Source organism: Quercus robur, chromosome 9 (genome assembly GCF_932294415.1).
Source record: "Quercus robur chromosome 9, dhQueRobu3.1, whole genome shotgun sequence".
NCBI lineage: Eukaryota > Viridiplantae > Streptophyta > Magnoliopsida > Fagales > Fagaceae > Quercus > Quercus robur.
In genome coordinates, this window is record NC_065542.1 from 34,793,809 (window position 1) to 34,807,645 (window position 13,837).

Genomic DNA, 13,837 nt, shown 5'->3' on the forward strand with positions numbered 1-13,837 from the left:
CACTACTAATTTATAAAAAAAAAAAAAAAAACCTTAAAGCAATATACCACATGTAAATGCTTCCCACTAATTTTCCAATGACTAGTATATAATATCCCCATGCGGACAAAACACCCAAAAAAAAGAAAAAAAAAGAGCATCATAGAGAAGACTGAAGAGCCTTTCTTCTTTTCTTTCTCTACTTTCCGTGAGTCTGAGCGCGTGTATGCACTATCCTACCAACTTCAAACAGGAAATTTTTATTATTTGAGCCTTTTTTTTTTTTTTTTGATGAATTATTATTTGAATCATTGAGTGAAAACTCATGGGCGTGTGTATCATGAAAAATCCAATAATTAATGAGAGAGAGACCATTCCAACCAAGCTCTCTTTTCCACAACCCACAAAGTGACTTTGCTAAAGTACGAGAGGTCTAAAATAAGTTTTCTAAAGTGACTTTCCTAAAATTTCAGTTTTCTCTCAATCTGATCCAAAGTTTAACACAAAGAAAATGGATTACAACCAATACAAGCTCAACAACTAAAATTTTAAATATCTTTAAGCCAAGACAGCAAAGCAAATATTAAATCTTCTTTGAAGCCACGTACACCACTGTATCATGAAGAATCTAAGCTGGACATTAACTTAATCATTAGTATTTTATCTATCCTTCAAATCTTAGAGGGCCCTATAAAATTTATGATTTTATTAGTATTAAAATAGAAATTTTTAAGAAACCAGGGGGCCTTGGCCCTCCTAGGCCCCCTGTAGTTCCGTCTCAGTCGGTGTGGCATTAGCCAAAATCCCTCCGATGTTTAAGTCAGTAAGAGAGAAAGATTTTAGAGAGAAAGAGATTGGAGAATGATTTTCGTAGAGTATTTGCATGTACCTTTTACTTCTATTACTTTTTCTGTTATAGTTGTATGTCTCATTAATGGACAATGAATCACTATATTTATGCTCAACGGCTAGTGCGTTACAAAATCTTGATCTGAAGTTCACAACTCATTTTGTGATCATTGCTCCATCCGTTACATTTTATCATCAATAAGCATAATAAATGTGTGACATCATCTCTTGGTTAATGACGGTTTCAGCTTAATGATGATCGTAAAATTCTGACTCATCAAACTTTATCCATTTTAAAGTGCACAATTTTTTTTAAAGGTTAGAAGCCTACACATATAACACAAATTAACTTACACCCGTATCATTCTAATTATTTCAGGGGGAAAAAAAAAAGTTTCTAGTCACTACTAATTTAAAAAAGAAAAAAAAATAAAAATAAACCTTAAAGCAATATAGCACATGTAAATGCTTCCCTCTAATTTTCCAATGACTAATAGGTTTTTAGACCCAAACCGTTCATTGAACCGTAAAAAGGAGAAGTTCAAAGTTTTTGAGGTCGAACTGAGGTCGAACCGAGATCATATCGTGATGACGTCATAATTAATTTAATAATTATTTAAAATATGAATTAATATATTAAATTAATATAAGTAGAAAAATGAACTAAAATAGTCTAAATAAAAATAAAGATCTAATTTTCAAATGTCTTTTTTATATCACAACTTTCATAAGACAAATAAAAAATATGAAATCTTAAGCAAACATAAATATTGTTTGATAAAACTCAATATTTTACTTTTTTTTAAATCTTTTTATAAGGGTTTATATCTAAATTATCTCAAGTCATGCTCAAGCCCATTAGACTATCCAATCAATTGTTTTATGCCTAAGCCCATTTGAATATTCAACTCTTTATGAAAATTTTTAAAATAAAAAAATAAACAAAAGCTGTAGGAATGGCCGGATAAGGACTTAAAGCTTTACAAAATTGATTAAATAAGGAGCCCATCGAAATTTTAAAAAGAATGGTTGACAGAAAGCAAGCTGTCAATCATCTTCAAAGTCTATTCAAGCCTAGCCTACATACTTTACTTCACTATATTTATGATATGTGGTTGTAAAGAATAGATGGATGCATTGTATTTGTATCAAAGTGAAGTAAAACTTGTACTCCAGCAAACATATATTGGATGACTACTTATCAAACCAGCTAGCAATCAAATCACCACAGTAAAATTCACCCCAAACTTATCTCAGTTTTCAACAATATTAATATTCACGTTGGGGAGGGGCAATCAGTCAGAGACTTTAAAACTCATTTTTGTCATTTTGAAGGCTTTGTCATCAGAGTAGGCTCGATGCATTTGAGGTCTAAGATAAAAATTGATCATAAATGTAAAATTACTACTAATTAACATGAATTACGTAAAAAAAAAATTTTAGAAATTTTATAGACAGAAAAAATTTGATAAAATTTTTCATATTTGTTGATGTGGTAGATTAACAATGGTAAGTAAAACAGTAGTATTAGTAGTAGACTTAGATAAAAACTAATAAAAGTTTGCTAACTAAACTCTTATTATTATTCTTTTTTTAGAAGTATAACATTTAGAATATTTTTTACAACAAATTCTAGACTTTAAACTGCTTTTTGTTTTCTATTTGAAAATATCACTATAATTATTTTTTTTACCATCAACAATAGGCTGTAACAACCTGCTACTTAGTATTAGTTGTAAAAATGTTATGAAAAATATTATAGACGTTGCATTTTTCTCTATTTTTTATTTGATTTTCATCTGGTAAAAAAATTATTTTATTTATTGATTATAAATAACCCTATTGGTTAAAATTTGAAAGCTTTTTTTTACTTGGGACCTAGACGACCGTATTTCTTACTCCACCATTTAGCCGCCCTATTTGTCATGTCATACGTGCTAGGCTCACTAAACTAAAAAGCAAAAATAATGCTGAAAGAAGTCATCTACTCAAACTGAAGGCAGGAGACCAAGAAGAACGAAAGAAGAAGCAGTGAAGAAACAAAGAAGAATCCAATAATTTTTATTATTTGAGTCATTTTTTTTGATGAATTATTATTTGAATCATTGAGTGAAAACTCATGTGCGTCTGTATCAAGAAGAATCCAATAATTAATGAGAGAGACACTTCCAACCAAGCTCTCTTTTCCACAACCCTCAAAGTGACTTTCCTAAAGTACGAGAGGTCTAAAATAAAGTATGGACAAGACTCACAAGAGAGAGGAAAGCATGGTAAAAAAAACAAGAGATATGAAAAGGGATAATTCAGGAGACAGAATCACGCAAATTATGGGCGAATCACTGAAAAATAAATGGCGGGAGGGGTCCGTCAAAAGACATAGACAATGGCGCCCTCCAACGATTTTCACGTGAACAGTTATCTAAACGCAAACGTCTGATTGGTTGCTTAAGCAAAAATGCAAATAAACCAAAAATCATGTGGACTTATACCTTAGTATATTTTTATAAAAGGTTTTATTAATAGGTAAATATATTAGTAAATCATTTTAGGAATTTTTTTATTAAAAAATAAAAATGTGATTAATTATTTAAATTTTTTTTAGAGTGTTTCAATCTATGACGTATGTTTCTAATGGTAATTTTTATCATCAGACCAAGACATCAATCAGATTTTGGTGTAGCCGGGGATTGAATTTCAAATCTCTTGTATAACCATCAGATATTTTACCAATAGAGCTAATCGAAACTCATATTTTTACAGTTCTTTCAATTCTCTATAAAAAAAGTATTTTCCTGAAATTGATGATTATATCCCTAATCGAATTGAACGAAATAAATAAATAAATATATATATATATATATAAATATTTTTACAATAACAAATGTTAAGCTCACAATATTGGTTTTAGTTAGTTCCATTGGTAAAACCTTTAATAATTGAATAAAAGATCTGGAATTCAATTCCTACCTATACCAAAAACTAACTAGTGTCTTCGTCTCATAATGAATGAGCTATCATTAGGAATGGATGCCATATGTTGAAACAAATACTAACTAAATTAATTAACATATGTTGTAGTAAATTAAATTATCTGTTTATACATAAAATTTCATTAAGTAGAACGAATTATTGCATAAAGAAAAAATCTTATTATATTTAAATATAATAGTAATGTGCAAAAAAATCTTATTATATTTAAATATAATAGTAATGTCCTTCTATATTTTATTTTTCTTCTATTAGATTAAGAATATTTCATTTTCTAATTTTCATTTAATTTATTTTCTTCCCTAGCTTCTGTTTTCCTTTTTATATGTTTTGAATCCTAAAAGGTATTGATAAAAAAAAAATTAAAAAAAAAATTGTTTCTATTTTCTTAATAAAGTTTGAAACAGAGGAGACGAGATGTTTACTAATATCACCTTGGATTTTTCCGTGAGTGTTAATTTAGCATAAAAAGTTTCAATTTGAACAATTAATTCACAGATGGTAAGTCTTCTCAATATGTATATATATATATATTTCACAGATGGTAAGAATGTAATAATTAAATCAAATATTTTGTCAATATATATATTTTACTAAAGTTAATAGATTTTAATACGTGATGAGCACATGGTTTTTGTTAAAACATTAATAATTTTGAAACGTCATTATTATGATGTACATATATATCACTTGACTAAATTCATTAGGCTTCAAAAAAAGTACTTACAGATTTTATTTGTCATAAACCTAATGTCCAATAGTTAATTATTAATGAAAAGTTTAAGGATAAAATTGATACTCACTCATAGTCCAATTCACAGTGATATTTGTAAAAACAGAAAATAATAATAATAATAATAATAATAATAATAAATTCAAATTATAAGAAAGAAATTAAAAATAAAATAAAATAAACCAGTCAAATTATAAGAATGATGTAGATTTCTTGTTAGTGAGCACTGAGTACTCTCTTTTTGGAGGGGCCCAGGAGAAAATTTGTAAGTAACCGGAGGACTTAAGCATTGACTTGGGTCTTTTTTCTCTGTACCTACTGCAAAGGATCATGATCCTAACTAATACTAGTACAAAAGGAGCAATTTTTTTTTTTTTTTTGATAGGACAAAAGGAGCAATTAAGAGCTTGAAGCACATGATCCAAACACAACAGAATAAATCTTAGTTTTGAGAAACATTTTTTTTTTTTTGAGAAATAGTTTTGAGAAACATAGTTGCTCAAGACTTGCCTCAACTGTCCCAAGTTTCGAAATATTGAAATTCCATTTCCATAGCCTTTCCCCACTAACTCGCCTCTCTCTAAGCAAAGCCTACAAAAATCAGAAAGTAACTTATTAATTCAGTACAAAAATGTGTTATGGCAGTAATGCACAAGGTACTCTTGCCATTGGCAATTGGCATAAGGTACTCTTGACATTGATCTTACTATGGGCAACAGAAGCAGCTGATGTTAACGAGCTGCCTGCAAAAGACTGTGATGAACACTGTGGCAACATTAGTATTCCATATCCATTCGGTACAAGGGAAGGATGCTACAAGAGTGAGACTTTCCTCATCACATGTAACCGCACCAATAACCCTCCTATTGCGTTTCTGGGTAGGGGCAATGTAAGAGTGACAGACATCTGGCTTTGGGGTGAATTGCGAGCCTATGCCTTCGTTGCCCATGATTGCCACAACCTATTCGGTCAGAGTCATTTCGAACCATTTTTGCAATCGCGCAGATTCCCCGTCTCCAGCACCCGAAACAAGTTCACAGCCATTGGTTGTGACACAATTGCTGTGATAAAGGGTACCAGCGGCCGCGGGGCTATTTACACAACTGGGTGCATTTCGCTATGTGATCGCAAGGAGGACGTGATTGAGGGGTCTTGCTCTGGCATCGGTTGTTGCCAGACTGCTATTCCAAAACGAGTAATGGATTTTAACATCTTAGTCACTAGCTATTACAACCGCACCGAAAGCAACAGCAGAGCGTTTGGCTTCAATCCTTGCAGCCTTGCTTTTGTAGTAGAGGAAGGTAAATACAACTTTTCTTTACTTGATCTTCGATATTCTGGAAACAAAAGTAGGACGTTCCCGGTTGTCCTAAATTGGGTAATAGGGACGCAAAATTGCAGTGAAGCTGAAAAGGTTCCAAACAGTTATGCATGCAAGGCCAACAGTCACTGTAATGATTCAGATAGTGGTCAAGGGTACTTATGCGAGTGTAATATGGGATTCCGAGGCAATCCTTACCTTCCACACGGCTGCCAAGGTTACCTTGTACCAATTTAAATCTACAATGTCATATTGACTATATATACCATTTTATTTTCAACGGATTGCTGACTTTTTTATCCTGATTTTTTTACATCTATTTCTACATATTTTACAGATATTAATGAGTGCGAGGAAAACCCCTGCTCCAAAACATCAACATGCACCAATTTAAATGGTACTTATCGCTGTTCTTGTCTGAAAGGATATGAAGACAATAGCGGAAGCATTAATGGAACGGGCTGCAAACCCATACCACCACCTCCGCCAACGTCTCAGAGTTTTCCCTTGATGAATAGGATTGCGCTCGGTAAGAAACATTGATCACTTCCTGACCATATGCTACATATATAAAATTTGCATATTTATTCTACTGTTGTGATTTCTAGTATCGGCGCAAATAAAAGCCAATACTTAGAATGCTCCCTGGAATATTGGGTTTTTTTCTTTTTTTCATTTTATGTTATTTAAAATGACCTTGACAGAACTTTATTTTTCTGGCTGAGAAGCTTCAATTCGTTGCATTCATGTGTAGGTGTCAGTGTTAGTCTCTTACTACTACTTTTCGGCATATCTTGGTTATACTTGGGACTCAAGCAAAGAAAGCACATCAAACGCAAACAGAAGTTTTTTGAACAAAATGGTGGCTTTCTGCTACAGCAACAACTTTCAAGGCACAAAGGATCGGTTGAAACAACTCGAATATTTACAGCGGAAGAGCTTAAAAAGGCAACAAACAATTACCATGAAAATAGAATCCTAGGCCAAGGAGGCCAAGGAACTGTGTACAAAGGAATATTATCAGAGAATAGAATAGTTGCCATTAAAAAGTCTAGAACAATAGATCGGACTCAAATTGAACAATTTATTAATGAAGTGATTGTGCTTTCCCAAGTGAACCATAGGAATGTGGTAAAACTGTTGGGATGTTGTTTGGAGACTCAAGTTCCTATGTTGGTATATGAATTTGTTACCAATGGTACCCTTTTCAACCATATACACAACACAGACCACTCTTCCACACTTCAATGGCATCTACGTCTGCAAATAGCTACAGAGACTGCAGAGACGCTTTCTTATTTGCATTTTGCTGCTTCTACTCCAATCATTCATAGAGATATCAAGAGCACTAATGTACTCTTAGATGATAATTTCACAGCTAAGGTATCCGATTTTGGAGCTTCAAGGCTGGTTCCGCTGGATCAAACACAGCTAACCACATTGGTGCAAGGGACGCTTGGATACTTGGATCCAGAATACTTTCAATCAAGCCAGTTAACAGAAAAGAGTGATGTTTATAGTTTTGGAGTTCTCCTTGCAGAATTACTGACTGGAAAGAAGGCACTTTCTTTTGACAGGCCCGAAGAAGAGAGAAATTTAGCCATGCATTTTATCTTAGCAATGAAAGACAACCGTTTGTTTGAAATTCTTGACCAGCGAGTGGTGAAAGAGGGAAATGCTGAGCAACTTATGGAGGTTGCTATGTTAGTGAAGAGATGCTTAAGATTGAAGGGAGAAGAGAGGCCTACTATGAAAGAAGTGGCATTGGAACTTGAGGGCTTGAAAGCAATGGAGAAGCCTCCACGTTTTAAAGGCAATATGGGTTCAGAAGAGACTGAGTTCCCACTCAGTAGACAAGATGATGCTTGTCTCAGTGGTGCTACTAGTGATTCTGCATGTTATGATAGCATAAAAAGCCAGGTTCACATATCAGTACTTGATGATGGGCGATAATTATGCTTGAGTCAATCATTATTATCGCGCTGTCGTTTTCTTTTCTTGCCCTCTGGTTTGTTGTTTGTGTTTTATTTATCTGCGTTCTCAAGAAGTAATTGTAATAAGTGTTGTTGTTTCTTATTGAAATTTCTAATTCAGAATAGATCAAGAGAGATGTATCCGCACTGCATTTGACACTAGTCGTCCCAGTGTCCCAACTATTTTGTTATCATTGATTCAAATCTATTTACGCAGTTTCACTTTGTTTATTTACAGAATGTGCGGATGATTTGGTTGCATCGCATAGAGACATGTCTTGGGCTTATTAGCGCACAAGTTTGTGTTTTTACTTTTTAGTGCATATATATGCTAAGTCATGAGTCTTTAGATTGTTAGCTAATTGGTAACTTTGGATTAATATAAATCCACAGTATAAATTAATCTGTAGATCCTAACTAAAGAGTAAATAGTACTCTTCTATTGCTATAGCCTAGAACACTATTTTGTATTCCGTTAGAAGACAAAAAATTCCCCCAAGTTCGTTTTTGTGTAAAATGTCATTATTTTTTATTCCATATATTCACCCTCATTTTAAAATCAATAAATTTACACCTATAAGGATCAATAAAAAAATATCAATAAATTTTATTTCCATATACTCATCCTCATTTTAAAATTAATTTTTCAACCAATGAATATCATTATTTCATATGGCTTGATTAGAAACTCCGCCTCGATCACCAATTCTCGTCATTAGGTTACCAAATTTCTTGACCTTCCAGCACCAGACAAGATTTAGTTCCCATACATGATTATTGGACTTTTCGGACACTTAAGTCTATGGCTCAAGCCTATTTATTGCGACTTTGTGAGGATGCACCCCTTATCTTGAAGTTTAGTGGCTATTTTGCCGAGTTCCTCGGAGAGAGTTGTCTGAATTTCACCTAAAAATTAACCACTCTTCTCATCAATTCTATAATGAACCTTGTGAGTGTCGGCAAGGTTTTTATTTTTTTTTATTTTTTTTAACACAGTGAGAGGTACCCCTTATTGTACCTCTCACTCCCTCCCATCATACATACAATTCACCAACTGATAGTAGCTCAACCTCATACACCAACTTTTTTTTTTTTGAGAAAGAGCACTAAGGTGCAATATATTAAGAAATACCAGCTAAATCAGCATGGTAAGAAGTCATTACATCACATGGAACATCTTCCATCCAAATTACACAATTTGAAAAATTAACAGCCAGTTGAGCCAAATTGTGTGCAACTGTGTTGCCCTCTCTCTTAGTATGAGAGTAGGCCAATTTTGAAAACCCAGCAGATAAATCCAAAGAGTCCTGTAGCAGTAAACCGAATGGTGCTAGGCCAGTATTCTTGAAGCTCAGCGCCTTCATCACCTGAAGAGAGTCTCCCTCAAGAACGGCTTCTTTAATGTTCAACTCTCTTGCAAACACAAGGGCTCTGTTGGCAGCCAAGGCTTCAATTTCCACTGGTTGGAGCTGTTGTGGAATCCGGTCAGCCATGGAAGCCATAACCAGCCCCTTACTGTCACGTATGATTACTCCCAAACCAGAGCTTTTGTCCTCAGCAAAAATTGCACCATCAAAGTTGATTTTAAAAGTTTCCTTATCAGGAGGCTTCCACCGTGCCCTTCTCACAAGTCTGCTGGAAAGAGTTGCAGTTGTCAAGGCTTTGAACTCAACAAATCTGTCATGAGCCCACTGTGAGATTTGAGTAAGTGGACGGTGATTTTGTTGAAGCCGTACCTGATTCCTTTGGTGCCATATGGACCAAGTAGTGAAAGCAAACAACACCGGATTCCTTTGATGATCAAAAACCCAGGCCATGAGCTCACTAAAGCTTGAAAAGCTTTGTTGGCTCCGGAAACTCCATATAGCATTTGCTCCCCAAACTTCATCCAGCATGTTACAAGTCCAAACTGCATGCAGAGCATCTTCTGCTTCTTCCTTACATCGATCACAGCATTGCTCCGAAATAATTGTACGTCGGAAAAGATTACATTTCGACGGGAGGGAGTTACGGCAAGCCCTCCAAATTAGATTTTTGACTTTATTTGGGCATTCAAGGGCCCAAATCTTCTTCCATAGCCCTATCTCATGGTCTTGAGTCTCATCCACCTGGAATCCAACTTCGTCTTCTTTCAAGAACCGGTAGCCAGTTTTACAACTATACCTCCCGTCTTGCTCCCACGGCCAATACATAGAATCCTCCGTGTCTTTTCTTGCCAGCGGGATATTCTTGATTTCTTCAGCTTCTTGAGGTGCAAAAATTTCATCTATCATTGTAGCATTCCATGTTCTAGTTTCCTCATTAATTAAGCAATCCACAGTGGCTTCTTCCATTGTATCCACCATTGGGGAAAGAATCTTGGTTGGATGTTTTCGGGGCAGCCACTGGTGTTGCCAAATTTTTATAGACTTTCCATTCCCCACCCTCCAGCAAGCACCATCTAGAATAACATCCCGACCATGTAGTATACTTTTCCAAGCATAGGACCCGAACCTTGTATCCTTAGCTTCTAAAAGAGATTGATTAGGGAAGAACTTTGCTTTGAAGACTTTGTAGAAGAGGGTTTCCTTGTTGTGCAAGAGCCGCCATGCCTGTTTTGCCAAAAGAGCATCATTAAAATGAGCTAGATCGCGAAAACCCATACCACCTACCATTTTTGATTTAGTCAATTCACTCCATCGGATCCAATGAATTTTCCTCTTATTTCCCCTTTGTCCCCACCAAAACCTCTTAATCATTGCCTCAATGTCATCACAAAGACCCAAAGGTAATTTGAAACATCCCATAGCATAAGTAGGGATAGCTTGGATCACAGATTTAATTAAAACCTCTCTACCCGCTTGAGAAAGCAATTTACCCTCCCATCCTTGGAGTTTCCTCCAAACCCTTTCTTTTATGTAATTGAAGCTAGCCTTTTTTCCTCTACCTACAAAAGAGGGGAGGCCCAAATATTTCTCATAAGATTTCACTTCTTGGACTTGGAAGAGATTCTTTATGCTTGATTTTGCTTCATCCGTGGTGGATTTGCTAAAGAAGATAGCAGTCTTGTCCTTGTTAATTTTTTGCCCCGACAAAGACTCATATTCACCCAAAATCTTCAACACATTATGGCAATCCTCAGAGATTGACCTACAGAAAAGCAAACTATCATCTGCAAAAAACAAATGGGTTAGTTTAGGGCCTCGTTTGCATAAGGAAAAGCCCTTGATATCTCCATTCCTCGCCGAATGTTTTATGAGAGCATGAAGACCTTCTGTACATAAAAGGAAAAGGAAAGGAGATAGTGGGTCTCCTTGCCTAATTCCTCTCTTTGGGTGGATCATCCCGGTTGGTTCCCCATTCACCATAATAGAGTACGACACCGTTTTCAACCTCATACACCAACTGATGGTTAAAAACATGATGAATTCAACATATGCCTTAGGAAAAGGACAAAGAATTATCTATCTAGGAATCTCTTGAGCCCATCAAAATCGACCTTTATTTACTTCGTTGAATTTGGTTTGGGCTATGAGCCAACCAAAGAGGAGTGGATAAAAATAACCGCTGGTCGAAAGGAGCATCGATTCATAGTAGACTAGTTGTCCTAGAGAAAAGGAAGCCAAGGGAAAAAATTATTTTACATCCTAAACATCAAACAAACATTCCAAAGCCATCATAGTTCACAGACTCTGATTTCATCAATTGGGCCAAGAAGTATTTGGAAAGCCTTCCCCCTTTCTTTAATGGGATGTCTAGTTCTCTATCCTAACAAAGACAAAGCAGGAAACATCGACCATCCCAATTATCTAAGACCATTGTTACTAAAGATAGTATTAACAATTCGATCTTCGAAAATGATCTCAATTATCTAAGACCGTTGTTAAATGGATGTATGTGCAGCATACTACAGTCTTAGTCTTACAACTTCGTTATTCACACTTCACACATCTTAATAACGTGGTTTTCAATATTCTTTTTTGGAAAATATTAGGGCCAAAATTGGGTTTTACCCATTTCTCACAAACTTTCTAGCAAAATGCCACATGTCTAAAACTATTTAGGTGATATGCTCTTGTTTTGAAACTTGATTTTTTAAAAATCGAATTTCAAATGTAAAACTTAATTTTTGGACAATTGAGTTATAGAGAACTTGGACTTAGAAAGAAAGAAAGAAAAAAATAATAAAATAAAATAAAATTTCTAGAACTCGAGTTCATGGAACTCAAGTTCCATTTGAATATTTTCAAGGAACTCGAGTTCCATGAGTTCAAGTTCCACAATTTTTTTTTTTTTTTTAAATTTTTACTTCGCTATAACTCGATTGTCCAAAAATCGAGTTTTAAATTGAAACTCAATTTTTAGAAAATCGAATTTCTCTAAAAATAGAGTTTCAAAATAAGAGCATATTCCTAAATAGTTTCAGATAAGGAGAATTTTGTTGGAAAGTTTTGGCGAAATGGGCAAATGTCTATTTTTGCCAAATATTAGAGTTGCAAATTATTTTACAAACTGCTGATGTAATGAATAATTATTAATAAGTGAAAAAGTAATATTAATAATAAGCCATATAAGAACCAGTAGAAATTGGCAACAACTATAGTTTACGGCTATAGTATTAATCTTCTTTTTTTCAAGTTTCTCTGCTTAGGAAAACATGCATTAGTACTCTCCCGTAATCCTTTTATCTATTGGATGCCCAACGTCACCAAAAAGCTCACAGTCTATGGTCGGACTCAGTATTGTCCAGGCCTGTGAGTAACCCACTAGCTTAACGGGCCCAGTTATGGGGTTTTTTTTTTTAATTATCCATGGGGCATGCCCACCAACGGTCCTGGCACATTAACCCGAAATTTGTATCAAAATCATTTGGGGAGAGAGAGAAACTTGAGACATGAGAGAGAGTTTAGGACCACGCACATTTTTTTTTTTTTTTTTTAAGAATCAGATCAGAAACTTTCCATTAAAATAGAAACTAACAGTAACAGAGCATCAGTTTGGATTACAGTAGAAACACAAGGAATAATCTCCTCTAGCCAAACCATTCATCTCTGTTGAGGTGCACGGCACCTAATGGAGTCCGGCTTATATAGAAATCCTATTTCAATTAGAAATAGGTGAAAAGTGGTTTATAAGTTTAAGACTCCTACTCCTAATGTGTTTTGGAGTGTGTCAGGCGGCAGGTGCTTTATATAAAGCAATATATTGTGTGCATGAGAGAGAGAAAGAGATTCAAGAGAGAGATTGAAGACCAAAACATAGATTTGAAGCCCACTGAAGGAAAAAGAATGGTGCTTTGTGCAGCACTGAGGGAAAACAGAAAATGTGAATTTACTTTTGCTCAAGACATACAAGGAAGATAAATTGGAGGGTTTCTCTAAGACGATTATTTGGGTGCTAAAACTACATAGAGTTGAAGTCTTCAGAGTGGAAGATCTTGCTACCGGGTTTTGTGGCGAGGTTGTTTTTGTTGCTAGAGGTATTATTATATTCTCCCAATTTACTGTGAACTTAGGTTTTGGGTATAACTTGAGTGTTGTAATCTCTATTTTATTATAATGGATTGATTGGATTTGCCCCATGTTTATTCTCTCTACACTGGAGGGTTTTCCATGTAATTTCTTAGTGTTCTTGATGGTTGATTTTTTTTTTTTTTTATCATTTTCATAGATTTCTATTTTCTTTATTGCTTGGGTTATATTTAAATTAATTCACACATAGACGGAGATTTATCCCAACAAGTGGTATCAAAGCATTGGTTGTTGGGGACGTGATTGTCTTGTGTTGAATTAAATGGAAAATATGAATATGAATTTGAGCACTATGATTAAACTCACGGCACTAAATTATTCAATTTGGAGGCCAATGATGGAGGATGTCCTTCACTGTAAGGATTTGCATGACCCTATTGAGAGTGATAGTGCTAGGCCAAGCGAGATGTCTGATAAAGACTGGGAGAAGTTAAATAGAAAAACCATTAGATGTATTAGACAATGCATCGATGTGAGTGTGTTT

General features: G+C 34.7%; 1 protein-coding gene across 2 annotated transcripts; it reads left to right on the plus strand.

Annotated features, from left to right (window-relative positions):
• The first annotated feature begins 4,923 nt into the window (after window positions 1–4,923).
• LOC126698208 (putative wall-associated receptor kinase-like 16) lies at window positions 4,924–7,974 on the plus strand. Of its 2 annotated transcripts, none has more exons than XM_050395281.1 (3): window positions 4,924–6,087; window positions 6,208–6,399; window positions 6,625–7,974. In XM_050395281.1, exons 1-3 carry the CDS (start codon window positions 5,181–5,183, stop codon window positions 7,821–7,823), a joined length of 2,298 nt encoding a protein of 765 aa, XP_050251238.1. In that variant the 5' UTR covers window positions 4,924–5,180; the 3' UTR covers window positions 7,824–7,974. The 2 variants fall into 2 exon arrangements, with proteins under 2 accessions (XP_050251238.1, XP_050251239.1); XM_050395282.1 differs by having other exon boundaries at window positions 4,925–5,850.
• Window positions 7,975–13,837: the final 5,863 nt, after the last annotated feature.

What these genes read in the sequence shown, in the direction of transcription:
- LOC126698208 (XM_050395281.1), top strand. Translation starts at nt 5,181, where the DNA reads ATGTGTTATGGCAGTAATGCACAAGGTACTCTTGCCATTGGCAATTGG. An exon ending in CCTTCCACACGGCTGCCAAG is followed by an intron (nt 6,088 to 6,207) that starts GTTACCTTGTAC and finishes CATATTTTACAG; the next exon opens with ATATTAATGAGTGCGAGGAA. An exon ending in GATGAATAGGATTGCGCTCG is followed by an intron (nt 6,400 to 6,624) that starts GTAAGAAACATT and finishes ATTCATGTGTAG; the next exon opens with GTGTCAGTGTTAGTCTCTTA.